General features: G+C 32.9%; 2 protein-coding genes across 3 annotated transcripts in view; one reads left to right on the top strand and one right to left on the bottom strand.

The window, feature by feature from the left end:
* Positions 1–726: 726 nt before the first annotated feature.
* Positions 727–7785, bottom strand: LOC124543076 (galactosylgalactosylxylosylprotein 3-beta-glucuronosyltransferase S-like). The gene is made up of 4 exons (XM_047121108.1): positions 7542–7785; positions 5454–5711; positions 4243–4513; positions 727–1200 (listed from the first exon to the last, which is right to left on the bottom strand). Exons 1-4 carry the CDS (start codon positions 7637–7639, stop codon positions 790–792), a joined length of 1038 nt encoding a protein of 345 aa, XP_046977064.1. The 5' UTR covers positions 7640–7785; the 3' UTR covers positions 727–789.
* Positions 7786–8679: 894 nt separating this feature from the next.
* LOC124542928 overlaps positions 8680–27758 on the top strand; it is a 43612-nt gene continuing 24533 nt past the window's right edge. For both annotated transcript variants that reach the window (XM_047120873.1, XM_047120872.1), the window contains exon 1: positions 8680–9011. The gene's annotated coding sequence lies outside the window, so the exon portion shown is untranslated. The remainder of the gene's footprint in view (positions 9012–27758) is intronic.

Below are 27758 nucleotides of genomic sequence, written 5' to 3'. Positions count from 1 at the left end.
CCGATGATTGCGGGTTCAAACCCAGGCAAGCACCGCTGTTTCATGTGCTTAATTTGTCTTTATAATTCATCTCGTGCTCAGCGGTGAAGGAAAACATCGTGAGGAAACCTGCATGTGACAAATTTCTATGAACTTCTGTCACATGTGTATTCCACCAACCCGCATTGGAACAGCGTGGTGGAATATGTTCCAAACCTTCTCCTTAAAGGGAGAGGAGGCCTTTAGCCCAGCAGTGGGAATTTACAGGCTGCTGTTGTTTGTTGTTGTTGATAATGGAGAGAATTATGTGTTGAGTAGGCGTCATGGAAACAGCTGACTGCGTTGCGGGGTCTGCCTCACACTATCGCTTTATTTTTCGACTATTAACGTAACTATGACTCCTTAATTACATAGTACCCTCGCACACTCTCTCCGCCGGCTACAATCCGAGCTCCCTTATGTAACTGTATACACGGAGCAAATGACCGACTCGTATACTGCAACTGTACTGTACTCCATTTTTGTTTTAAATAAATCAGAGTATGTTCGATTAATGCAAATCACAATTTAGTTTTACATTTAAAACTATTAATATAGAGAACGATCGGATGTATATGGGCGACAATACAGTACTACCCGTACCATTTGAAACCGACCTCATTATCATCTACGCATATATGATTTCGTGAACGTCGTAAAATGTCTATATACTTCTTATTGCGGTGGAACGATACAACCCCCCCCCCCCCCACCGCGCGGACACAATTGCAAATATCTACCTACTGTGTGACTGGCACGGGAGTCGGGTTCCTACTGGATGTCGGCGAGCGTCTCCGCCGTCTTCCTGTTGCGCGTGATGTACGACTTGATGCCCGCCTCCGAGTTCACGTCGGCCATGCCCAGCCTGGACGTCTCCTTGAGGAGATTGACGAAGTTCTGATACTTCGAGATGCTGTTTAACTTGTTTATGTTTATCTTCAGGGTCGGCTTCTTGTGTTTCACAGTTTTCGTGTGCCAGACTAGAACCTTGGTGCAGTTGGCGGCCAGCGGCTCGATGTCCTCGACCTTCAGGTCTAAACTGACTAGGAACCTGTCCTCCTCGTGTCCAGCGATGAACGGCATGTTGGCGGTTTCCTTCAGGAACTCGATGTTGACTGCGAAACCCGCCATATCCACTGGGAATGTTCTCGAAGCCGGCCACGAATCGAAAAATCCAACGACCTGAAATATTTTAACAAGTATTTATTTATTTATTTATATTCTGTGGTAACTGAGTATTTACTTATATTTGTATACGTGACGTACGTCTCATTATTAGCACAGTTGTGTGATTTTCTCTTATAATTACACATATTTAGTTAAAATTTTACAAACTATAATTACATTCGTTTAAAAATACGATTGACAAAACATAACCTGGGACCATTGACTATTGACTATTTGACAGAAGCACCGTTTCTTATGAATTAGAGACTATATGGTACGCGGCATTCTCCACGCATAAAACTAATTATTTATGTAATTTAGTTGTTTTGATAACATACAATTAACATTTAACTGTAAATTAATCGCAATCGTTATTCACACGATTACACAGAACTACTACGGCGCTTCAGCTGCGTGACGTACAAAACGTTAGCGCAAAATAAAAAATATATTAGAGTATATCTAGCTCAGTTTGCATGCATAGAAAGGTAACTCATGGCGACGTCATCTGTAGTATTCAAAGCAATAAATAGACAAATAATTGACGAGTAGTTAGGGAGGCTACCACCTACTCATCAGACAAAACCAACAGTCAAACTCAATAATATTTAAACTAGATTTAGAAAGTGTAGCACAAAGAGCAAGCATCTCAGCTTCCAAGGCTAGTTGCAATTTCAAATCAATTTTCAAGTAAACTTCACAATGAAGCGTTTTTGAAGCGTCGGTAATTAAATACTACCATCGTTTCGGAAAGCAGCCTCCAGCGAGAAGAAATGGCAAGAAACTCGCATAGTTTCTCTTTTCAAATGAACAGAATGGGCAAATATTTCTTGCGGCGTCAGTGTCTATGAGCGGTGGTGATCTCGTACCATCGATTGACTAATTAATTACTCGTCTGAACAGCAATGCTATAAAAAATAATGCTCAATGACACGTGCATTGAAATACCTGAGCAACGACAAATATACTATCATAAAATATATCTCCAAGATTTTTAACATATTTTATGTATAAATAAATACGCATCAGGTGACGTAGTAAAAAATGCGGGGTTCTCTTAGAGAGACGTATTACTTTGCCCCGGGAAGGATTTACTGAATCTTATCATCGTCTATCTATCGTTAGTTCTTGCATTTCTATTAAAATAGTCAATGTTATTGTACATGCCTCATAAGCTGTCCCGATATATTTTTATAGAGATGCAACTGTAAATTTTCATATTTAGTTAAAAACATCCTGCAAAAAGCTCCAAGATCCACAATTATCAACTCATAAACTCATCTCGCCTACCCTCAAATAGCGGTAATAATAATGAAAAGAAAGTAGTATTCTATGGGCGTTGATATTGTCAGCTGTCCCATTGTCAATCTGCCTACCTAAGTTAAATACTTAATACCGTGAAAATGACCAAAATATAATTTAGCGGTATCGATATGTCTTTTGAACAACTTGACGGTTACAACGTATGTTGAAGTCATTCCATTAAACTTACGATTGCAATATTATCACATGTTAATATTAAGATTAGTCATATTGACTACCACGCTTGCACATTAGCCAAGGTAGAACATTAGGTAAGGTAGGTCATTAATATAAATACCGTTAAACTCAAGGCTGAGCTATACATCATGCCGGTACATGTTTCCTTTCTTGTTTAAAAAGAATTATAATTATTGTAAACTAACAATTCTCGTGACGACTTCGAGACACGTCACACAAGGGAGAGGGCGGGGCGTTCGCATTTAGCACTTGTAAACGTTCGACCTGGGCCTCTATTGAATTATCGCCCGGCGGTGTCGTTACAGCCCTAATGACGTCATTTATCAACGTCGAAAAGAAAACAAAATAAACGATGAATTTATTGTTTACTATTGCTTGCAAATTAAAATTAAAGTAGAATCATATATTACAAAAGTGCAATGAAATACCAAAATATTGTAATTATATATTTAAGAAAATATTTTTCGTTTTCACTCGTACAAAGTTATCGCGACGGCAGATGTTTACTGTCAGTAGGACGCAAGTGTAGAAGTGCTGTTTGTTGAGTTATTTATCACGTATATCGGAACAAACGCACGGATGTATCACGGCCTCGGCGATAAATCACTTAGATTGCGCTTTATTTGTTTACCACAACATGAAGAAAAAAAATATTGATTTATATATACGACATATAATATATATAAATAAAACAAATGACGAACAAAACGATATATATGCCAGTGATGTGAGAACAGTTCCAACCAGGGCGGTCTTAAATCTTTCGGGGGGCTTTTCTTTATTTGATAGAACACTATTTTGTTATACAGATTTATTTTTATTAGCAATCACATATTTATATTATACTTATTTATTATATCTGATGGCCCAGTGGTTAGAACGTATGCATGATTGCGGGTTCAAACCCAGGCAAGCACCTCTGATTCATGTGCTTAATTTGTCTTTATAATTCATCTAATGCTCAGCGGTGAAGGAAAACATCGTGAGGAAACCTGCATTTGACAAATTTCATAGAAATTTTCCCACATGTGTATTCCACCAACCCGCATTGGAACAGCGTGGTGGGATATGTACCAAACCGTCTCCTCAAAGGGAGAGGAGGCCTTTAGCCCAGCAGTAAGAATTTACAGGCTGTTCTTGTAGTTCTTGTATTAGATCTGAGGGGCTTATCGATCGCGAGGCCCTGGGTATTGCCCAAAGCGCCCAATGGGGAAGAGTGTAGCAACACCAAAACAAACTTTAAAGGTGGACACAAACCAGAAGGTTTTCGTTAATGCCTCACTTAAACAAAAGCTATTAAACCATTACACAGATGATAAACGATATAAACACAGAAGATTAGCGCCACAGCGGTAACCCTTATCAGCGCTTCGCAGTAACACCCAAAATAAACTACTACGATATACGACACAGGCTATTGATGTGACAAGGATGACTTTCATTTTCATATTAATATTTAAAGGTTGTAACCGATGTTGTTATCAGCACAACATATTATGTCAAAATAAATTGCCTTCAAAGTCAAATTAATTGTTATTTATGGTCACATGTTATTACCTTTCCGTCCTTCACAATGGGCGATGAAACTCCATATTCCCCGATGAGTCCGACCGGAAACATGGACACCTTCTTGGTATTCCTCAGCTCGTCGAAGAGACGCAAGTCCACGGTGTTGTCGTCGTCGCCGAAGTACAGCACACCTTCGGCGACGTTCTCCTGCAGCCAATTGAGTGCGACGCGCCGGTTGGCGACACCGCGCGGGAAATTTGTGCTCTTGTAAATGAATGGTTTGGGACTCGATATGTGTGTGTAAGGCAGGCCGGTCCGTCTGAAATTTCGTAAAATGTTTACCTTCGAAGATCGATCATTAGAAGATAATGATTATACAATAACATCAGCCGAGGTACATGAATAGCAAGAATCTTAGAAAGGTCTACTTAGTTCGCAGCTCATTGCACGCCTTTAGTTGTCACGCAGGTGATAAAGGCGTGCAAATATCTTTAATTGCGCTAAAGCAAGACGAAAATTTAGTTGTTTAATCAGCTGACAATAATTATACTTGTAATAACATATACACTATTGGGAATAATATAAACTGAACGTATAACCGTGCAAAACAATATAACGAGCAGAGCTAAGGAAGAAATTCAATACTAAAGATCATATCCACGTGGTGAAACCGATTTTACAGAAGTAAAATAAACATCAACTGTCGCATTTATTATTCCGTGGCTTAACCTTCGACCCGGCTTACGAGAAGTGAATAGCAAAAGCGGTATTACAAATATATAGACAACTGGTCATTCATTCTCCGTCAAAAAGGGATACTAATCAAAAATCTCAATGGTGCTAAAAACTGGCTATCAATGACATATATTTGATGACGATAGAATAAAATTTATAAAATAAAGAAAAATAGCTAAAAACTATAGGTTAATATTCCACTTATGAACAGTTAGTTATTTAGTTTTAATGTAATACATGCAAGTACATAAGAACATTCACATTAATAAAGAAAACTTCAGGGAGAAACCTTAAAAATATTGACAATATATACATAATTTGTTGGGAGCAAAGCTGAGTACACACTAAATAATGAGGAACATTCGCTTTTGTCAAAACGTACACAGAGATATGCTGTGATAATTTTCAAAATTTACCTCTATGCATTATCTATTTCTAATTTGTAGGTCATAACTACATTGTTTTATATATAAAATTTTATAATGAAATATCATAACAATATATCAAGTCCAAACATTACATACCTAAGCACGCTGGACACTTGATCTGAACACAAAGGCTGGTCGTCTGCAACAATCCAATGAATTCTAGGCACATGCATCAAGGTATGCGCCAATCGTGTCAGTTCAGGCACTTGCTCTGGTCTGGGGTATGTAGGTGTCACATAATATATCATTTTCAAACTTGTACTGTTGGAGATGTGCGGTCTGTCGTCGTTGAAGTTAACATTGCAAAGCTTGTTTCTCACAGCAACTGGAATGCTTCTTGAATCAGTTTGAAAACTGGAAAATAAATCATGTGAACTATCAACTACAGCTTTATTAGAACAATAATAAAAATACAATGAACGAGTAGCCAGTACTCAAACACAATATTTTTATTCTTGTTTAATTCTTTTCATGTTGTTGGTGACTGTCTACGTCCACGTGTAACCAGTCATTAGATACGTAATTTGGAATTTGGAAGAAAAGGAACTTGTTCCTAATTTAAGATTATAGAAGAAATGAGGATGATGATAATGTGGGCACTCCGAAATGAGATTGGGTTATCTTCAACAATCATTATAGAGCAGAAGTGCTTTTACCCTAATAACTAATGGGATAGGAAATCCAAAATGACCAGTGTAATTAAACATATCATATATTAATAGGTATGGATAAAACTCCTTCACATGAAAGCATGTTATAATAGTTTTTCAAGGGTTAACTAACTGATGCCACTTAAATAATAATCATAAACAAAGGTATGAACAATTTATAATATTATATAAGACCTGATTAGAAACAATAAAATTGTTTAAGAGAGACACAGTGACCTATTTTATCAAATTGTTTCAAGTGTTGTCAAGTGTTTATTTCTTTTATCTACAACAGAATCCAATTGCTGTTCTTTTTATTTTATCTCAATCAAATTTCAAGAATCTCTAGGTTTATTGATTGAGATAAAAAAGTCATACTTTATTGATAATATTTCAAAATTTCTTCTTTATTAATGTGTCTTGATAAACTCAGATCAACTCAAATTACTTTATATACATACAGAAGCATTACACTGACTTACTAATGGTCAAATGAAACAGTACTGATTCGAAAATAAAACACTCTGACCTGAGAAGAACCGGCGAAAGAAACTCAGCGGGTCTTTATTTGTCTATTTTAAATATACACCTTTGAATATGAATCAAAATAGCTAGAAGGTGATTGTTTCATTACCAAGGTGTGCTATTGATCATAAACTCACTAATTGTATTATTGCACACAAGCACATTCCTTAACAATTTTTATTTTTTTTGGGGAAGAAATTGGTTACAAAAAATCACTAGAATAATGGTGAGAGAAAGCTACATGTAACTTTCAATTTCTGAGAAAAAGCATTACATAATTTATAGCCAAATCACAATATTTGTTACTATTGTGTTTGAAGAATGACATAACTCCATTGTTTCCAAGGTTTATAGCGTGTTAGCAATATAATAAGTGTATAATATTTTTACAGAACCGATGTCCATCAGTTGACTCTTTTGCAAAACCTATTACAAATTAAATAATTACAAAGTGGATGTTGTCTAATATAGTCTAAAAACAGCTTAATTAGTCAAACAATGGTCTATCAATTATTTAAAAAGAACTGTAGTTTAAATAATGAGCATATTCTTTTTAGCAATATTATCCAAAATAGTTGGAAATAATTATTTTATAATATTGAATTACTAAGTATTACTAAGAATTGAAATTTAATTTCAAATGGACATTTGAAAAGCAAGGGAATAACTATGTATGGTTTGAAAAATTATGTAAAAATTTCTATAAATTAATAAAAAACAAATTATATAGAGAATTTATTATACAATCAATTTCTATTTCTTTCCTAAATATGTCATTACTTAATTTAATATTCCTTGTTAGATAGTTGTGTAAGCTACCAATTGAATGCAATTGCCGTAAATAACTTATGATATCAGACTTGTGTTGCGCTATTACAGAAAACTTGCGGTAATAATATTTTTCAGGCACTAAAAGCAAGATATTACATAAAGAATCGAATGCAGAAAATATTACCATAAATGATATTTTTTTAAATTAACTCATTTAAAAAATAAAATATGAAATTACCTTAACATTCCCACATTACTCCAAGTAAACAGTAACCAAATAGCACTTAGAAAAACAGCCATGGCAAATGTATTTTTAAATAATTTAAAAAGTTTCATCTTAAAACACAAACATTATTTGCTAAACTTGATGGTAAAAATTTAAATCTACGTTAATATTGCAATTAAGGCATTTATTTAAGCGGAATTCCCGTAAATTAACTAGATATTATATATTTTTTAAAAAGCAAGCACGAATCGTCACTTTTCCCGAGCGAATGACAAACAACATCCACCAATCGACATTTAGCTTAATGTCAAGTTATAAATTACAGAGTATATTCTAGTGCAAAAAACTCGTAATTTACCTGTTTCACTCAGTACCGTAACATAGAATTTGTTGCTTTAAATAAATATATTTTACATAGGTTTATCGATCGGCTTAAATTTCTAAATATCTTTTATTTTGTTGATATTTTTTACTTTCTTATATATTTTTTCTAAATTTATAATACACACAGATATTATTTTTAGTCAATTAATACAAAGTGTATTATTTTAATAATTATTTTGTTGTAAATTTGTTTAAGACTACCACTAGATAATACTGTAATAGATATAGTGTAATATACTAGAAATAGGTAGTATCGCATGCTTATCCAATATTATGTAACTAATTTTAAATTCAATTAAAAAATAATGCTACACAATTAAATATTTTCTAATGGACCTTAAGTTCTAAACGATCTTAAAAATGTTATTTATTATATCAGAAAACAGTAAAAATCCTTTTAAAAATACTGATGTGTCGTCAATACTTGAGTCTTAATAAAAACCTAAAAGAAATATTATGAGACTAATAAAAAGTACAATAAAGGAGAAAGTAATAAAGTTTTTGTAAAACAAAAAATCTTTGTTTTCTCAAGTTGTTAAAATTAACTAGAATTATATTTTATTGTAGTTACTAATTAAAAAACCATTGGGCACACGAGATCATATTACATAATATATTTTATTCGGTAAAATCACAGTTTAAATTTATTTATTTTATTTAGATTAAATATAGAACTGTGTAAATCTGCGTTTATTAACTGTTCTAGGGAGGATTAAAAATCAATAGTCGTGGGACATGCGTGAAATAGTATTCTGAAATTTGGTGAAACGTTGTCTCCGTGCGTTTGGTTATGTTATTAAAAAAAGTACAAGTAACAATTTACGCCAAAAATAAGCTTATTAACAAGAAATATTCTTAAATTTAGTTCCAAAAAATATAATTGATTTTTTCTTTTTATATAATGTTGGCCGTATTGATTCGGTTGTCAACAACTTCAGAGTGGAGGTGCGATAGTGATTGCGCGTAGTGTTATTGTTTTGTGGAAAAAATTGTGAAACTTAACTAAATCCAATTCGTTTACTTAAATATTTTCTTACGATTCCTATCTTTGTTCTTATATATTTATTTTCTATGTGGAATATGTCAGTCATCAGCGCGGTAAGTAATAAAATTATGCTACATCAACATCAGCACAGGGCGGTACAATCGTGTCGAAATTGACAGCATTTCTTATTCAAATAGACGTTTTATCAATAAAAATCATCGTTATTCATCAATTAACGTTATAAAAATGCTAATCCAATAGATGTTTAGTGTTATATTCCGTTTAGAAGAGCGTTTCGATAGCCTCTGAGATGTATCCTCCATATTTTACTGCTACGTGCATGGTACCAACTACAAAATATAACTAGCTATAGCAGTTAGCTTTTCACTAAAATCTGATTCGATTGTGGTTTTTAGTGCATATTTCGTGAAGAATGTATGATTTTAGGTAGTTTTAAGCCATTTTGATGGAAATATTTGTAATTAATACGGGAAATGAAAGATGTATATTTCGTCCTTGTTAGGTGTCGTACACATTCGGTAGTAGGTACCTATAGCTTTCCAAATACTTTATTCTAATAAATATTTCAGAATTAGAATAATATTACATGAAAATAATAAGTAGGTCAAAATTTTCCAAAAAAAATACACGTTAAAATATAAATAAGGACCTATTTTATATTATAAATAACAAATATATGTTAAGTTATCTATTCAAATAATAATATTTTTTGGAATTTGTCTATAAAATTGTGGTATTTCTAAGTCTTTTTTGATGATAACATATGATATATCTGATAAATCACATTGAATACTTACATAATTTTTCATTGCTATAACAACTTTGTGCTCATTTAATTCAATTATTTATTAAAAATATTTTTGTTTAGAGTTTCTTGAGCACTTTTACATTATTGTGTGATAAAATTTAATAGTAACCCTAATTATATACTCTGGCTCTTATTTCTTTTGTCATTATGTTTCAAATAAAAATTTCAACCATATTTTGTGTAACCCCATAATTATCTTGAATGATTTGATGAGTGATAGCAACACTATCAGTTAATTCAAGAAGTATACAAGATAAAATTTGAAAGGATATCATGTTTTTTGATTATGTTGGAAAAATAATAATTGTGTCTGTTAAATGCGCAGCTTCTTTATGTCATCAGCTGAAATGAGGTCGAATATCTTCTAAAATTACATTTCCTATGAAATAAGTCTACTATATAAAAATGTTAGGAATATGTTTTGCCTCTTTTTTTAACTTTCTAACAACTTAAAATATACTCGTGTTAACAGATAACAGATAAATATCTTATGTCCGTTTAAGGAGATGGTAATCAGCTCCACTTTTTTAATGTGACATATATACATGTAGTTTCCTTACTATGATACCATTTTTTGCATAGACCATGTTTAATTATAAACTTAAATTTAACACAAGTCAATTCAAACTTGCGCTATGTTTGAATCGGCGATTTTCCAACTTGGTTCTCATAATAAATATCAATAAGTGTTTTTAGTTAGAGAATAGAAAACAAACATCTCAATTGTTAATATAGACTTTCAATTAAAATGTCAGACCAATTTTTACAATAATCATTTAACATAGCATTTTTGCATCAAAAAACTTGATGCAATATGCATAATATTATTTTATGTTTATTGTGCAGATTCGTGTCATTGGCATCAAATATCATGACTTGAAAAAAATGTTTTAACATTAAGCATTTTAGTGGCAAACCATGTAAATGAAATTATATAAATGTTTAGGTTAGTTTAGTAAAATAATGCCACCAACTTAAAAAAAGTTATAAATGGATCATTATAATTAAAACTTATTGCTTTGGAGGAAACAGTATTCAATTGAAGGAATTTGCCTAGCCAGCTTGTTTCCTTTTTGATCTACAACCCAGTGGAAATATGTCTCAGTTTTTTTAGTTTGCTGTGTTTAAAGATCACTCATAGTCCCTAAATGATTTTATAAATAGCGCATTTTGCTTTTCTTGCAGTAGAACAATAATTTTGATATTTATTAACATATCAAGAACATGGATAATTTGTGAGCATACAAAGTACTTGATAAACTTGAGGAACACCAATGGATTTGAACTTATGACCTATGGCTAAGACAAACTTGTTTTATCCACTGTCCCATATATTTCACATATACAAAGAGCAAAGTAGAATCTGCAGTCAATTCGTAATTTAAGATGAAACATTATTTGAGGTAATTATGCAATGACTTCCGAATTGCTTACTGACTGAACTAGAAAGTTCAGTTTATGTTTGATGTTCAAAAATATATCATAAATATATATATAATCATGAGAAAATAAACCCTTCTTGTCTGTTAAATATTATACTATAAGTCATTGTGGTTACAAATTTTTTAACATGTTTTTATTTGCATTGAGATCAAATTCATTATTTATAACTATTTATTTATTTGAACTAAACTACTCCATTGTATAATCTATATTAAAAAAAAACTTACATTCAGTGTGAAACACTTTAGAGACAAGAACAGTATTATTATATAAGAGTATATAATCTGTGTCTTGCAAGTCTGCTTGTTGTTTAAGTTTCATGTCAATATAGATTTTTTTATACTCAAATCATGTGAATACTCATCATCATAATGATACTTATTGATATTAGCTTATTGACAATTTTCTGTGGATTGCATGATCTATATTTTTACCATGATAATTCAAAATTCTCTATTTTTACAGCTAGGCTTATAGAGAATCTTAATCAGGGTTGATTTTTTGTTCTGGTAATCCAAGACTTATTATCAAAAACAAAAAAAAAATTTAATGGTGAAAAATATGTATTGGAGTTGTAATAAATGTATATCCCCTCGGAGACAAGATTTTTATATATGAATGATATTTATATACAGACAAAGCTGTACAAGATTTTTTATTAACTATGTGTTTTACCATACACACTACCTATAACTAGATTTTTTTTTAAATATATTTAAAGACTGACTAAAAACATCTATTGCAAATTTTTCATATTACTTGCACATACTTAGTTTTTTTTTTTTGTTTTGTATATGTTTATTATAGTAATAAATTTGTCTTTTTAATATGATCTTGGAATATTTAACTATCCATGCCAAATGTGACTGTAGCTAGCGATGAGGCCTCCGTTTGCTCTCCACTGATCATGGAAATCACTTTCATGGGAACCTAGCGAACTAAGATGTTATTTTTCTCATATCTTTTACACTGTCTTACCCATCCTTCAAGCCAGAACACAAAAATGACAGTAGAATAAGTGAAAACCATAAAAAAATTATAAGTTTTTAATTAACGCAAGAGATCCCATTCTATTTATAGTGTAGAAGGTTAAACCTCTTTTTTGATTGTTTTTGACAAATAAGTCACAATGCACAATATAACTATTTTATTTGGTTGTAGGGCTCTGTTAACCTCGTCTACTTAACATACATATATTCCATTGTAGAACAGAAATACTAAGTTTTGTTATATTCCAGTTGTTTGTTTGTTAACTACAGGCGTAAAGCACATAACATCTTAGCTCCCAAGTTTGGTGAAGCATTTGCCATGTAACTGGTGGTGACTATTTCTTACAGCACCAAGGTGCTGACTACTTACCATCAGGTTACCTAATTCTCCTACATTTCACTTGAATAACATTATCATAGTAGAATCTCAGATAGCCACTTTAAATAAAGCAGTAACTATGTGTTTTTCATGTCAAGTTTTTGCCTCACAAAAAACAAATTCAGTCGCTTATGGTTCTCTTTAAGTAAATAAATATATTAAATATTTATATAAATTATAAACATTATGTACTGACAAAATAGTATCAGCCCACATCGCTATAATAATTGCTAGTTTGGAGTGAGCTAGTCAGTGGTGCTACTTTATAATCATACAATCAATAAGTAAGTGCAATTCCTCTATATTCAATAAAGGATTTAAATTTTGAGTTTAATATTTTAGGCCTGTTGTATCGCTTTGGTTATTTTTCCCGATCTTATAATTTTCAAGTAAAGTGTAGTAACATCTATCTACACAAATTTCCCGTGCCTAAAATTCCTAAATGTTATAATTGAAATAAAATGTCATGCAGACGTCTTCACCACTCTGTAGATCTATTTACTCACGAAGGCTCGTCCGTCCACCTTTAAAGTCTTAATGTGCGCGAGATGATTTAGACTTAAAACAGCAAGAAACAATATAAATTAGAATATGTTTTTTAATTTCATTAATAAAACTTTGAAAACGTAACGTTAACATTAAGCGCGCTTTCGTAAATGACTATATCTATAGTCAAACGTATTGTGTTTCGGTTTGATCTCACCCTGGGTTAGCCAGTGTAATTAGTGCCCATGGTTGTCGGCGCATTGGCATGTTTTTTCATTGTTAGGAATGTTTTACGTTTTTTATTGTGTCGTCTGGGCGACGGCGTCCACTTACCGCGAGGTTGCTCATTAGCTCGTGTGTCAAATAGACGTACATTATACATACATAAAAAAACGAATAGGATTAAAAAGAAAATATAAAATTTATTATTTGACACTAATATTATTTGGTATTAGTGATCAGCATACTTTTTACTAATTCTTACTAAAGATAATTTCGTAAAAAAATAGTTATCCTTTTCTTCTTTGAAAAAATAAACTTTAGCTCAAATATTGTTAGCTACATAAAAATGGTACGAAAAGCATCTGTCGATAAGCTTTAAAGAACTGTAGACTACTTGTTTTGTGTTCATGTAGTTCTGATTAGGCGTCCATTTGGAATTAAGACAACGTCTCGTCATTTGCTCTTTGCATTGGAAAGTGAGAAACTAGTATTGCTTCTCGACACCGTGACCACTTCGGTGAGTCAAATAAACCTCTGTTAGGGTGAGTGATACTCGAAACTGTAGTGAGTATCAGTCGTGAACAGGGTTACCTAACGACGAGGTCCTCAGCTACATGACGATGAGTCAAATCGTTTGGTTGCTGACCACTTTATCAATTGGAATCGGTTTTGCATTTTTGCGATTTCTGAGTATTACGCACCTTTGTGAACGTTCGATGTTCTCACGTAATTTATAATGGCTATTTTTTCAAATAATACACTAACTAATACCTACATAAAATACAAAATCTTTTTATGCAATCTCTTCTGACTGACAAAATCTGACGGCCTGATAGTTTCAAAAACGTTTGTGTGATGTACCTTCTATTTATAACATGGGATATGAAAGCGATATGAAAAACAAGCTGATTACCGGCTGTAAAATATTCGTGTTCAGTCATGTAAGCCGCTCATGTATTTTGAACTTAAATTCTTATATGTATTTCAACGAAATGGTTTATAGCTATATTTATCTATTATTCTCTAGAACTTGTGAATATAGCTTTAGGGCCGAGGGCCTGTGGTCCTTTTTTTTTTCGCTGGAAAAGCGCATTACGCTCTTCCCCCGTGATGGAAAGTGGGGGTATGTGGGACTCCCCGGTTCCCTGGACGCCGAGTGCGCCCAGGTACACCAGTTTTACCCAATAAAAACCAGCGGTACCCTCTCCGTCTTTCAGCGGGCGCCACGGGATCATCGCTTACGCATGCTACCGTGACAGGGCCTGTGGTCCTGAATATGATGGTACAAAATAGTTTATGTTATTGAGACAGAGACAGAGAACATCTGAAAACAAAAACCCGTAACTCACAAAATAAAAAAATAAAACGATAAAGTCGTCACGCAATGAACTGACGTGACAACAAGGACCTCAGCTTTTAAAACGGTATTCTAATGTGATTGTTGCTAGCCGCGTACGTATTTATTCAACACATATCCTCTGATTATGCATTCACTTTCAGTAGAATGCAATTTCCCGACAAAGTCTGCTTATTGTAGGTGTCAATAAATCGTAATAATAATCTTTGTACATTGATCTTGGTAATTTGTTTTTTTTATTCTTGAGTTTTTTATCATGAGTTTGATTAAAACGAGTCAATTAGTCTGGAATAATTAATAATTACGTGCAATATGTTAAGTCCTAATATGTGGTATAAAAAACATACCAATATGAATCAAAATGAACGTTTAGTTCATTTTCATCTATAATTAGGTATGTAGATATATTATATAGAGCTAAAAAACTAGGGTTTTTGGTTTTAATTTTACTAATTGTTCGATAATTTTATAAGATAATTACAACGTGAAATTGCATTATGTAACCACTCGCCTTTTTATATTTAAATTTAGTAAATGAATGAAATCTAGTATAATACCTAATCATTTGTTGCATTGCCCCCGGCTCCGCATCTGGTCATCTTACAAATATATATGATAGCAAAGTGTTTGGTAAAACATCTTTAGGTATGTATCGAGTTCCGATTGTTCTAATATAAATTCTTAAAAACGACGCGTGGGGTCAAACTCCACATTGGACGTTCCTTTGGGAGTCTGAATACGATAGCGCGTGCCGCTTCATTTGTTAAACGACACGTTCTTTGTGACTTCATAAAATATATGATTTTGGCCTTCTCATCGTTTTTCGGCTGTATTATCGATAAAATAATGTTATGAAAATGTCTCTTCTCAAGTGCAGTTTGGTCGAAAATACGAAATGAACATAAACACAAAAAAATTAGAGATAGCCGTAATACCCGACATTCTCCATTTATATTACAATAATATACACGTGTTCTGCCCAATGAGCCTCGCGGTACTGTGAGGTAGGCGATGTAAATAATGATTTATTTTATCGGATGATAATCAATTATCATGCTAAAAATGTTTCTCTTCGGTAATGTCCCAAGTATTGAATAATATTATATAAGTATTGATATACACGTAGTGCTTACCAGTACCAGTGCTGTTCCACTGTCGACCTCTTGGCTTTTCTCTTCTCAATTGCACATGTATGAAAACTAAAATTGTATTATAATTGAAATTCTTAGACATGTTTCTATGCCTATTTTTACGCACCATTGAAACTATTAAAGGCTATTAAAAATGACAGCTCCTATGAACCGACTTCAAAAGGAGGTTATAAATTCCTTTGCATGTCGTTTTTTTTTTTATAATTCATACCTCGCAACTCCTTCGTTTAAGAACAGCTTTGGAAAATTCTTTTCTGTTATTGTTATACTTTCCCTTTGGTCCCATTTGAATTTGAATATATATTTTTTTGTATAATTTTTTTATTATAATTATGTTTAGCTGCTGTTAGTTGTTGTAGTGCTGTTAGTAGTATCAAATCATCTAAATCAAAATGTACTCTATTTAGGTTGATTTGAATCGACGTTTTTAATTACAATGAAAATTCAACTGTATGTTTATAGAGAAAAGTCGCTAAGAAATACAGGATTTACCTTTTAAAAATAAATTAAGGTTATCAAATCAAAGATATACTAATTCCAAACTCTTTTACCTTTTAATATTTCGTAGACATGAGTTTTGAACTTTTTTGCTGGTAAATGTATCGTTGGCGTTTCAAACGATCATGCCAGTTTACTACTAGAATTCACCATTAGATGGTACGTTTACCTTCATACAGTAAATGTACGTTTAAATTTGTCGCTTCATGGAATTGGATCAATATACATCTAAAGTATTACACAATTCCACGGCTTAGGTTGACAGCGACAAATATTCCTATTAAATATTTAAACGTACGTTGCTGATTTCCCATCGTATATCTCTCACGCCGGTATGTAGGCCAACAGCAGACTCACGTTAGAATATAATATTGATTTTACGTAGCAAAAAGCAAGAAAACTTTTGTGAGAAGTTTTTTTAGTAAAGTAAATTACTTTAGAAAAAAATTAAAGACTTGCAGCGAAATACTTTACCAAACACAAAGTTTAATTCATGAACCTCAAAAAGGCAGACGAGGAAGGGTGTAGCAATTCTTTTTTTTTATATTACCTTTTGTCTTGCTTAAATTGTTTGAAGTACTTTAAGTAAAGATGTGAGAGGGTGAGAGATATATCGCTGTTCAACTGACCGCGTCATCTGTACAATCTGTAGAATGTTGTAAAACAGTTATATTCATTTAATTCAACGCCTAAATGTCTAAAACGTAATTGAAAGTACCTGTCTAGGTATGACGGAGACTAATGAGGAGTATATAAAGGGAAGGGGCTTATATATATATATATATATATATATATAATTAGTTTTATTCGTTAAGGAGCAAAAGTTAAAGCGAAATACCAAGCCGGAACTGCATAAAAAGAGAAAATATAAAATTACGTTGTAATAAAATTCAGATAGGACTTCGTCTAGTTCGACTATTCTTAGAAAAACATAGTTATCATTACGATGATACACATATATAAACGTCTCTTCCCGCTGTCTGTCTGTCCCTGTACATACATATTTGTATTTCACGCAAATGATTATGATGCGGATTTTTTAAAAGAGTATTTCGAAAGGAAGGTATTTAAGCATAATACGCTACATAAACACTAATAAATTTAAACATTTCTAAAGTTTTTAGTGGAATGAGATAGGTCAAAACAATGTAACATAGTGTTGTACTCCTTAAAAGTTCGCGATGGTATATGCCTTATGTCTTATGTCTTATCTTTATCTACAAAATATGTTATCCTTTTCTTTTTATGAGAAGTAATGGTTTATTTACGAAGCGATTATAAGCAATATAACATTAATCCTTATCAATTTAAGTACCTTAAATACATCACAATGAACACATATTTAATAAGCAATAACAATAATATAATAACAAAAAACTGTGAATATTATTTATGAAGACATTCTATAAGTAAATAAGTAAGTAGTAAGTTATAAGACATGGTTTACAAGAGCCATGGTGTACATAGTTAGTCAATCGTCAATCAAATCTCATCCTCAAATAGTGATCTAATTACTTAACAAGGTTCAGATTCGATTGGAGATGACCCTTTCCCTGAATGTTGAAAAAGTCGAATAAATATTGCTATGATATTTGTTCAATATAGAAACCAATGCCAATCAAACCAATTTCACTGTTTTAGTTGAAAGATCGGATATCATAATTTCAGGAGGATATTCCTACCACGACAAAAGATATTCCTATTTGGGCACGATAATCGTCAAGCCACACCGAAAGCAACGGCAAATTTCAATGCAATACAAAAATTATGCTTCCGAGTATTTTTTGTCATGTGCGGTGAAGAACCTATATAGGCCCTAGAGCCGATCGTAACAAGAAGGAGTCTATCACTCCGAGCATATGTCAATTTCCATTCCATTGTTATGCTTATTCATTAATATTTCTATTGAAACTTCCGGAAAAATAGGTCTTACTGGTTTTACCGATTTTTATCTAGGAGTATTAACACCTAAAACAGAACAGCTCTCTTTACACCGAGCTATATATGCCTCTTGTTATATCTTAAATGAAGCATCAGTTATCTCCTATGTGTGACCTGGTCTATATAGCCACAAGGAGCAGGCAGCATGATTAAGTGTCTGAATTGGCCTGAATTATATATTCTACTTTTTAAACGTATAAACGTTTAAATTCGAAATTCAAATATTTTGTAAAAGTCAATTGATTAATAATAGTAGATCAGATGAAGCACAGAAAATGTTTTCTTGTGTTTGAAACTGGCCGCCCCATAAGAAGATGTCGATCATTATTCGCACGAAACAGTCCGCAGTCCCGGTTGCTTTGGAAATTTGTTGATGGATAATAATTTACTGCATCCGCCGACTGCATCGACTACGGGCGCGCTCCTATCACATCAAATGTGAATCGAATATTTTAAGTCTATATCTAGTTTTTCTATAAAATCCATGTTCTCTAAAACGTATGATAATAACGATAATCATTGCTTCTTGTAATATATCAAATGTAATAAAAAACTTTATATGTTATATTTAATTTACATTTAACTATACCATCATTGTTAAAATTAAGTTAAGAAATACTAATTCATCATAAGTTTTGTATTGTTTAATATATCTAAATTATTAAATTCTGTCATAACGACAACATACATAAATAATGTCCAACATTACAAGTATTAGAACTAATAATGAATTAATTTTCTATTTTAATAAACAATGTCGTATCTACTTTTATGACGTCATAAAAACATAGCTGTTCAAACGACAACATCATCAGAATAAATTGAAATTATTTTATTTGTTGATAATAAATTAACAAAAAAAACTTCGAATTAGTTACAATATAACCAAATCATCATTTTCACATTAGCGGTCATTAGTACTCATGTCGCAGACCAAACGTCAAACAAGTGAGTGGATACACAGAAGGCGCGTTTAAAATAAGATGAGTAACCTATATATCGATAATTGCTAATAGCGGTGTGTGTGTTTGTGTGGGGTGTGCACGATCGTAATCGACACGCGGGTGATTACGGCACAATAACGTTTCTGCGGCGCGAGCGAGTACACAGTCGCGACGAACTCCTGCACGTCACACGAGCGTTTTAATACTCACACTCAACACTAACACTTGGTAATCTCTCGCGGTTCCTGCTGAATATAATGTTCTTTCTCCATTTCCGCGAGTGTGCCCATTCGGATGCATCGCCGTTTAACAAAAGTAAAAGGAAATATGCTAGTGCGGCTTATCACTTTAAGTGGTAGGTATGTATCTGTAACATAAGCTTAGATACCTGTAGTTTTTAATAATTGATAACAATTATTATTGGTAAATATATCGATCGAGTGAAACATTCGAAGCAGCGATCGATTTGATAAATTGATCGCCGTTTACATTCTGTAACTCGTCGACCGGCTTGGAACAGCGTGCGATGGATTGCATTCGTCTTCATTGTCAAGGACATTCCTATGTCTCTTCTAATTGCTTAGGTATTTCTTGTTCGTTAAGCATTGTTGGCTCGTATTTTGTGAACACTACCTTCATCGCTTTCGGTGATCTTAAATTATAATCGATTGTTACAAATTAATTCATTCACTGAAGGAGATTATTTAATTGCCACTTAGATATTGACAATTTATTAAATTTGTGGTACCGTGATTAAAAAAAATGCTAGATAAGTGTTGTATGTATAATAGTAAAACCGGGTTATGCGGAATAAAGAAGACATTTAAACTCTTGAATCGTCATTTTATAATACTGTTTGCTATACCTAAAAAATATTAGAGAAAATATGTAACATACAAGTAATTACATATATTACTATATAAACTTAATAGGTCTTCATCCATTAAAAAAACATCCATCCTCTGCGATGCTCCATTTATTGAGATTATTTAATTTGTTTCTACATAGGTATATGTATGTAGGTAAAGCATATGTGTCGTTAGGCAGTCCCTGCTTTGAACTAGGTAATGATACTTACAGCGAAAAATTTAATTTTAATTACTTAATATTAGTCAAAATTTAATTATTGATATTATTTAATTTTGTTTCTTTATTGTCGTAGATAAAAAAGTTTTTAATACGATGCCATGTAATGGAGTAAAAATGTACGATCTGAGGCATACTATGCGATCTGAGATTTGACGATCTAAGGTGAACTGAAGAAATCCATGTTTCTGGAATCATGTTATACAGCTGGACTCTTAACAAATTCCTATACAATCTCGAGGGTCATCGTCAAATGTAAAACTCATTTCAATCCTAATGATAATGCATGTTGCAGTTTCGTCAGACCAATAAATGACCAATAAACGTAATCGGGACTAATTACGAATGATTTGGGCAGATCTCCAACGAGCCGTTGCTGTAGAGTTACACGTGGAGGTAATGTTACATACTTTGTTACGGCTGCGATTGCTGTACGCGTCCCTTGACCCCTCCGCGATAGAGTGCTAGACGCTCGTTATTTAAACTCGGCTAGAAATCGTCAATGTGATAAAATTAATCTTTATCAGTAAATGCAATTTATGTAGGTATTAGGAGACGATTTCCTTGGCGGGTTGTTTGTATAGGGTTATATATAAAGAGCCGTCCAGGATAGTTCCGTTCGAGCCGACTAGCTACCAAATTAATTTAACTTCCAGTGAGCTAATTTACCGTCTCAGTATATACTATTTATGTGATTTTCTACACTTTTATCGATTAACTTACTTAACTAAAATTTGTATAAAATGTCGTCTGACATGATCAGTATCAGAGTCATTCCAAGAGCGGCAGCCCTCGATGATGATGCCATTATATCGTAATGTGTGCCGGTGTTTTATTTACTGGACTACTACAGTAGTCGTATAGTAAAAAGGGTTTCATAATTTACAACCAGCTGAAGCTGTCAATTACCTATCTTCGGTGATTAGATTGATCTTTGCCATCTTTGATTTTTATTACCTGTTGTTCTTATAGTTTCTACTGTAAGTAATGTCTACTTGAAATATAATAATTCCAAACACCAGTGATAGTTTTACATATTTTTTTTAATAATACTTCTGATTTTTTTCTTTAATACAATATCGTGATGTTTAAAAAGTAGTTAAAACTACTATTCGAATAAAGCAATAAGAATATTTATTAAGATTTAGAAGACCATCTGTTCTGTGGCCGTACTTTATTGCCTAGGTCAGTTCGGAAAGCGAATTATAATCGTGGTTGGAACAAAGTCAGATATACATAAACTATATGAGAACCTATTTACCACTTTACGACTACCACCAAAGGCCGCTTTCGTTAATATCACAAATGAAGGTTTCATTTAAAAATAAATTGTTAACCTTAAATCACAGTTAAAACAATAAAGGTCGTCGATTCGTGGTCCGTCAGTAGTTATGGGTGTCAAAATATATACAACAAAAATGTCTGCACTGTGCTTAGCATGTTTGTCAAAGCCCTAAAGCAATGGATTGGCTTTGTAGTAATATTAACAGTGCACATTGTGCAGTCGACGGATCAATTGGCTCGCATTGTGGTTTCTCTTCACGCATCTACAAGTGTTAAGTGACAAAGTTTAGTTCTCGGAACGGAGAGCGTAATTTAGGTCTCTAATGCCACACAGGATGTGTATCTGTACTCGAGACGACGGCTCCGAGCCGCAATTAAGGGTTCTAAACAATCAACCGAATCGAGGCTTAAAACGACACCGACATTAGTGCAGGGGTTGATCGAAATTTAGGAATTTCACCAAAAAATCTATCTAAATCATTATTTATAAAGACTTACGAAAATAGTTGTTTATTAACAGATTGCAAGGTTTTATATAAAGTGATTGTAATCTGACGGATACTCCAGTCGGAGGACGAGGACGTAGGGACGGCAAAGAGTAGTCATGATAACTTGACTTCTCTGATAAACTAACAGGAAACTCTTGAAAATTGTATAAACATCAACCGATACATAGCACTATATCTACCGTTATCTATACCTATATTATTACGCAAAGCAAGAACTTTGTACTTAATATTACAAAATTTTACGGTGATTAAAGAAAGAGTGCCAAAGGCTAATATTTTGATATACTTTCGAAATACATACATACAACTTAACACACTTTACTTAGCGTTTGAAACGAACAAATATATACATATTGAATCATCATCCTCCTGCCCTTATCCCAATTTTATTTGGGGTCGGCACAGCATGTCTTCTCCTTCCATACTTCTCTGTCAGACGTCATCTCACAAGTAACATTCTTTCTAGCCATATCGTCTTTCACACAATCCATCCATCGTTTCCTTGGTCGTCCTCTACCTCTATATCCATCCACATCCATGCTCAAGGGCTTTCTCACAATGTGTTCCTCATTCCTCCGCATTACATGCCCATACCATGATAGCCGCCTTCCACATAACTTCTCGGCTATCGGTGTCTCTTTCAAACTTCCTCTTATGTACTCATTCCTTACTCTATCCATTCTCGTAACACCACACATACCTCTCAGCATTCTCATCTCTGCAACATGCAATTGTCTTTCAGTCATCCCTTTTGTAGCCCAACACTCTGATCCAATACATATTGAATGTGAAATGTATATAGCCAACGTTCCTACTGCCAGTGACAAAGTTCGTGTCCAAGTTTAAAATCAATGCGTATTTTTCGTAATTTTTTTGGTTTTTTATTGTTATAATGACAGGGTATTGAACAGCTGAGCCTCATTTTTATTCCTTCTATATATAATAGTGGGACGAATTTCGAAAAACGGTCATAGTTTGACAAACCTTACCCACTATCATAATATTACAATGTAGGCATTAAGTTACTGATACACTAAATATGACACCGAATATACGGTCAGGGGTATGTTTAATATATTAAACTATGTGTTAACTTTCTTTAAATAATACCTAAATACACCACGCCTTCCCATTTATATCCACAAAGATATCAGAATACAAATACAAATTTAAATTCCTTGCTGTCACGCGTATACAATACGTATGTATATAAAGTAAACATGGAGAAAAAACGTCAGTACGCCCACGACTCAAATTATATAGATTAATCGGACTACGTGCATTGAATTTATATTCATTGTATACAACACGTGGCTCTAAATCGATCGCTAGTTTAAATCCACGCGAGACTAGTGTTAACTCCTGGATATATTATGACAAGAAATTCTCAGCTGAGGCTCGGAGTTCGGAAGCTGTCAATGCATGCACTGTCACTGTCGTGCCTCGAAAATCCTGTGAATCCCTAAACCTAAACTTGTCTAGATTACGAGAGTGAGTGAATTGCGAAAGCTTTTATTGAATTAATTTAGCGTACAGATTTATGGAAAGTCCGTTGTGTGAAAAATAACCTGACGGTATAAGCTAATAGGAACTAAGCAGGATAGGAATACAGTCTAGCGTGTAGAATAGAATAGACAATGTAAAACGATCAAATACCATATACATATATTGGTATAGACACATAAAGGATCCATAAAAAAATTAAGAAGGTAAGTATTTTTGTTGTTTTATTTGCTAAAAGTTTTATACGCGAAACCCAATCAATTTCCTTACAACAAAAATGTTTTGTTGACGGTTAATATAAAAGCTGAAAAATATATGAGGCGATTGAAATAAACGAAAGATTTTATTAAAATAAGCTAAGAGGATCGCTATATACTCAGCTTATTCCATGGAAATATCCGAGAATATACTGCATACAATTTCTCGTAATTGAAAAAAGAAGCCTTTCAAATAATTATTTTAATTAATATTATTCAAGTAAAAGATCCAACCGAGTCCTTTGATCCTCTTAAATGAAATGAGAAGATTAAATCTGTAGATTTCATTGGAAAAGTTATTTACTATTGAAAAATAATTATTTTGATAGATAAATATAAATAAACTGTAATCAAGTCACATTAAAATAAAAAATCGTAATGATTTTTCGCCAAAACAATATTTAAGTTGAAGATCCATCATCAGACCATTTTGCGCTCACATTCTTTTCGACTTTGTATGTATTTTGGTGATATTTACTAAACTTGCAATGTTTGTACGTTTAAATTAATTGAAAACTGAAGTAGAAGCTCTTTATCTTATCTTGCAAAGTTAAAATGACACGACCCAAAAGCGCCTAGTAGTAAAAATGAAGGTACAAGAACATGTGTTTGTTTATTGAATTTTAATAATTTTAACTAATTTTACTGTCTTTTGCGTATGTCATCAGCACTTTGGAGTAAATAAATATCCCATTATTAATTCTTCTGGTATTCTATTTTCCTAAGGAATGTTCGATCCAAAGTCCGATTAGGCTATTTATTTGACTATGGGAAAAATAAAGTGTCAATTACTGTTATCAGTATATACAATGAGTGTTAAAAATAGTTATTTATTAACATATTTAAAAGTCCGTAAATAAGAAAGCATAATATTTTCAAACTTTGTCGCTTCTGATTGGTCGGGTTTATGGTGATGTCACTATAAAAGCATTGCTTGTAAATCTAGTTTGCCTACTTGCAGCTACATGCTTTATATTAGTTTTTGAAACTGTTTTAATAAGATTTTCTTATATTATTTTCATGTGATCTGGCTGGCAAAGAAATTCAGAAGTTAGGTCATGAATCACTTTTAAAATGTAAATCCTATAGCACTTGTGTTTTGGTTGCATCATATGTATGTTTTAATTGTGCCACAGTAATCTGTGGCACATATAACGCATTTCAAGCAAGTGACGTCACCGACCCCATTAGCGCTATATTTTAATTAATATTGTTGTAGTTTTGGCGCGCTATTTAAATATTGAGTTTTAATTTTATATTTTACAGAAAATATGTACCAGAATTACAAACACTGGGTTGAAGGAACCTCAACTAATTATAAAAAAAAATTAAAAACCTGGTACCACATCTTTCTTGTGGCGACAGGGCTCAGATTCAAAGTATAATGGCTTACGTGCTTTTCATGCATTTTAGAAGCAATATAAAACAAATAGAATATTTTTAAAAAGTATTGCGTTTTCTATTGATCCTGATTTTCAAGTCATTATTTACTTATATTATTGTATTATTATACGATGTTCAAAATCAATCATTATTGTATAATTTTGTGTTGGTACATACTCCCTGGTATAGTATACTTAGTTAGAATATAATACAATAGGTTGCTGGGTATTTGAAAAATACAAAATACTTGAAACTGTACCACTCATCTGAGTATCGTTACTCATCATAATCATTTATTATCAACGAAATATATCTGCGAAATTTGATTAAAGGTTCGAAGACTTTCCCCATGGAAGCAAGAATTGTCATGGACGGAAACTTGGTATTACAAGTTCGTCTTGTAGGTACCTCTCGTGACAAATGAACACTTATTAAATACGCTAGGCTTCATATATATGAATAAATGAGAAGATGGTTTGTGATGTCTCACTGAAAATCCCCAAATAAACCAATGCCTATAAAACTTATACCAGAAGTTTCTGCGACTTGCGAAAAATGTTTTAGTATATAAGGGACATAAGCTTAACCCGCTTAACTTTCAATTTAGACTATTTTCTACTTTATAAAAGATCTAACGATATAATTCTGAAGGTATTGTAAAATATGTGGATTATAAATTATTGCTTGCACGCGTTTTGTTGTAATAATAATTGGTATCAGTTAAAACATTTTGAATGAAATAACTTCTCATACTTTCCTATGTAAACGGGTATTATATGGGTATGACAGCGATTAGGAAAACAATGCAAGGCTTTTCGGTATTACAAGTTATAAGGAGTAGGGATAGCCTCCGTTGCCGCACTCTTTTAGCTGATGAAAATTTTAACTACTTATGGTCTGTAGCTTGCTGCTTCCCTTGAATTAACCCGATAATTGGGTTAAACTTATTAAATCACATCATAGTCCTTAAAATGGCCTCATTGGCGACATTTATCGTCGGATATTTTTCGTTCCATACTTATTGTTTAACACATTGGTTAAACAAACTAGTTCAATGGGGTCCAGGCGTAGTGTGGCTGAACAAGAGGTCCAAATTCATTTAATATAGAATAGCAAAGCGAGCACTGCAAAGTTTCTGTCGAGAATTAGCGCACTGCCTTGTCACCTTTGGATTAATTTTCTCGAGCTTTTTCCCCGATTCCAATAATTTGGTCTTCTTTCAGCTACTATGAAAGTAGTACTTTTGATGATTATTGTAGTACGTACAGAAAAGCAAGAATTTCTGGGACCATGATGAACGGAGTTCTGTAAATTATTTATTCCAGTTGACCCGTACAGTGAAAATAGTCCATAAACCTTAATAAAAACTGTACTGTTATGAACTATCATGTGATAAAGTTAATTCTAATAAATAAGCAAAAACAATAAAAGTTTAATGGTAATGTAGTCAAATAGTTATATAAAGTATACAAATCTCTAAGAATCATTAGTTATTTACAACGATCAATTTCGTTATAACTTCTTGTTTGGTCCCAAAATGGTTTTTCATACTCTTGTAAATATTTTTTCAGCTTCATTTACTCGATTTTTCGAAAATTTTAATCCATCAATCAGTATTCCAAGGGTTGGGTAGTCTTCAATTGATGGTCGACCTTCTTAAAACTGTAACACGTATACAACCATACCACTTGTAAAAGATAGTTTTACGGTGAGTTGCATAAAGGGATCCGGACTCAAGCGCTCTAATCTCCTTGATTCTTTCTTGGTTCATCGAAAAATTTAACAGTGCGTTCATTTTTCTTCATTCCGTTGCATTTTCTTTCTGATCAATTTGATACCGTAGGATTAATGTCTTATATAATATGCGATTAAAGAGTTCCCAGTTGCGGTGGATAAGTTTACCCATTGCCAATTCTATCCGCGGGGTTTTGTCATATGGAACCGTAAACGAATGAACGACATGAAATTATCGGTAAAATAAACATAGACCTTTTCGATATATAATATACGTATTTGGTAGAGATACTTGCCTGGCAGATGTCTTTGCCTTGGCGATGAGCTCGCCTGTTACACCTAATGCAACTTTGTACATTCTATAATTGTTTGTGTTGTAATTATTTTGTAAATTTATATTTACATGTATGTATCTGTGTACGTAATTCTACGTAATGTGACACGTATACAGAATATCGCATAAATCAATCAACTATTTCAATCATTGTAGTTAACCTGACTTTCTTTTATGGTACCAGCTATATACCCTGTTTATATATCCGATTAGCTGTTGCCCGCGGCTTTGCGCACGTAAAATATGGTGATAAGTAACTGAATATTACTTTACAGACTAATTTAAAATATGACATTAATTTAAGACGATTCAATCCATGTAGTCCATTTTAACGGATTGACCTTATACTTTGTTAATTGAATTTAAGCGCAAACTGTTCTCTGTTAAACTTAAAAGATATATTACACTATTTCTCATCTATCCATCCATCATCAAGTGATAACTATAACCTCTATGACATTCCGGTTGAGTGCCTTAACTATTAGTCTGGTGCCGTTGCATATGGAGGTCTTAAATCACTCAGTAACATTC

Source organism: Vanessa cardui, chromosome Z (genome assembly GCF_905220365.1).
Source record: "Vanessa cardui chromosome Z, ilVanCard2.1, whole genome shotgun sequence".
NCBI lineage: Eukaryota > Metazoa > Arthropoda > Insecta > Lepidoptera > Nymphalidae > Vanessa > Vanessa cardui.
This window is presented reverse-complemented; position numbering and strand designations above follow the sequence as displayed.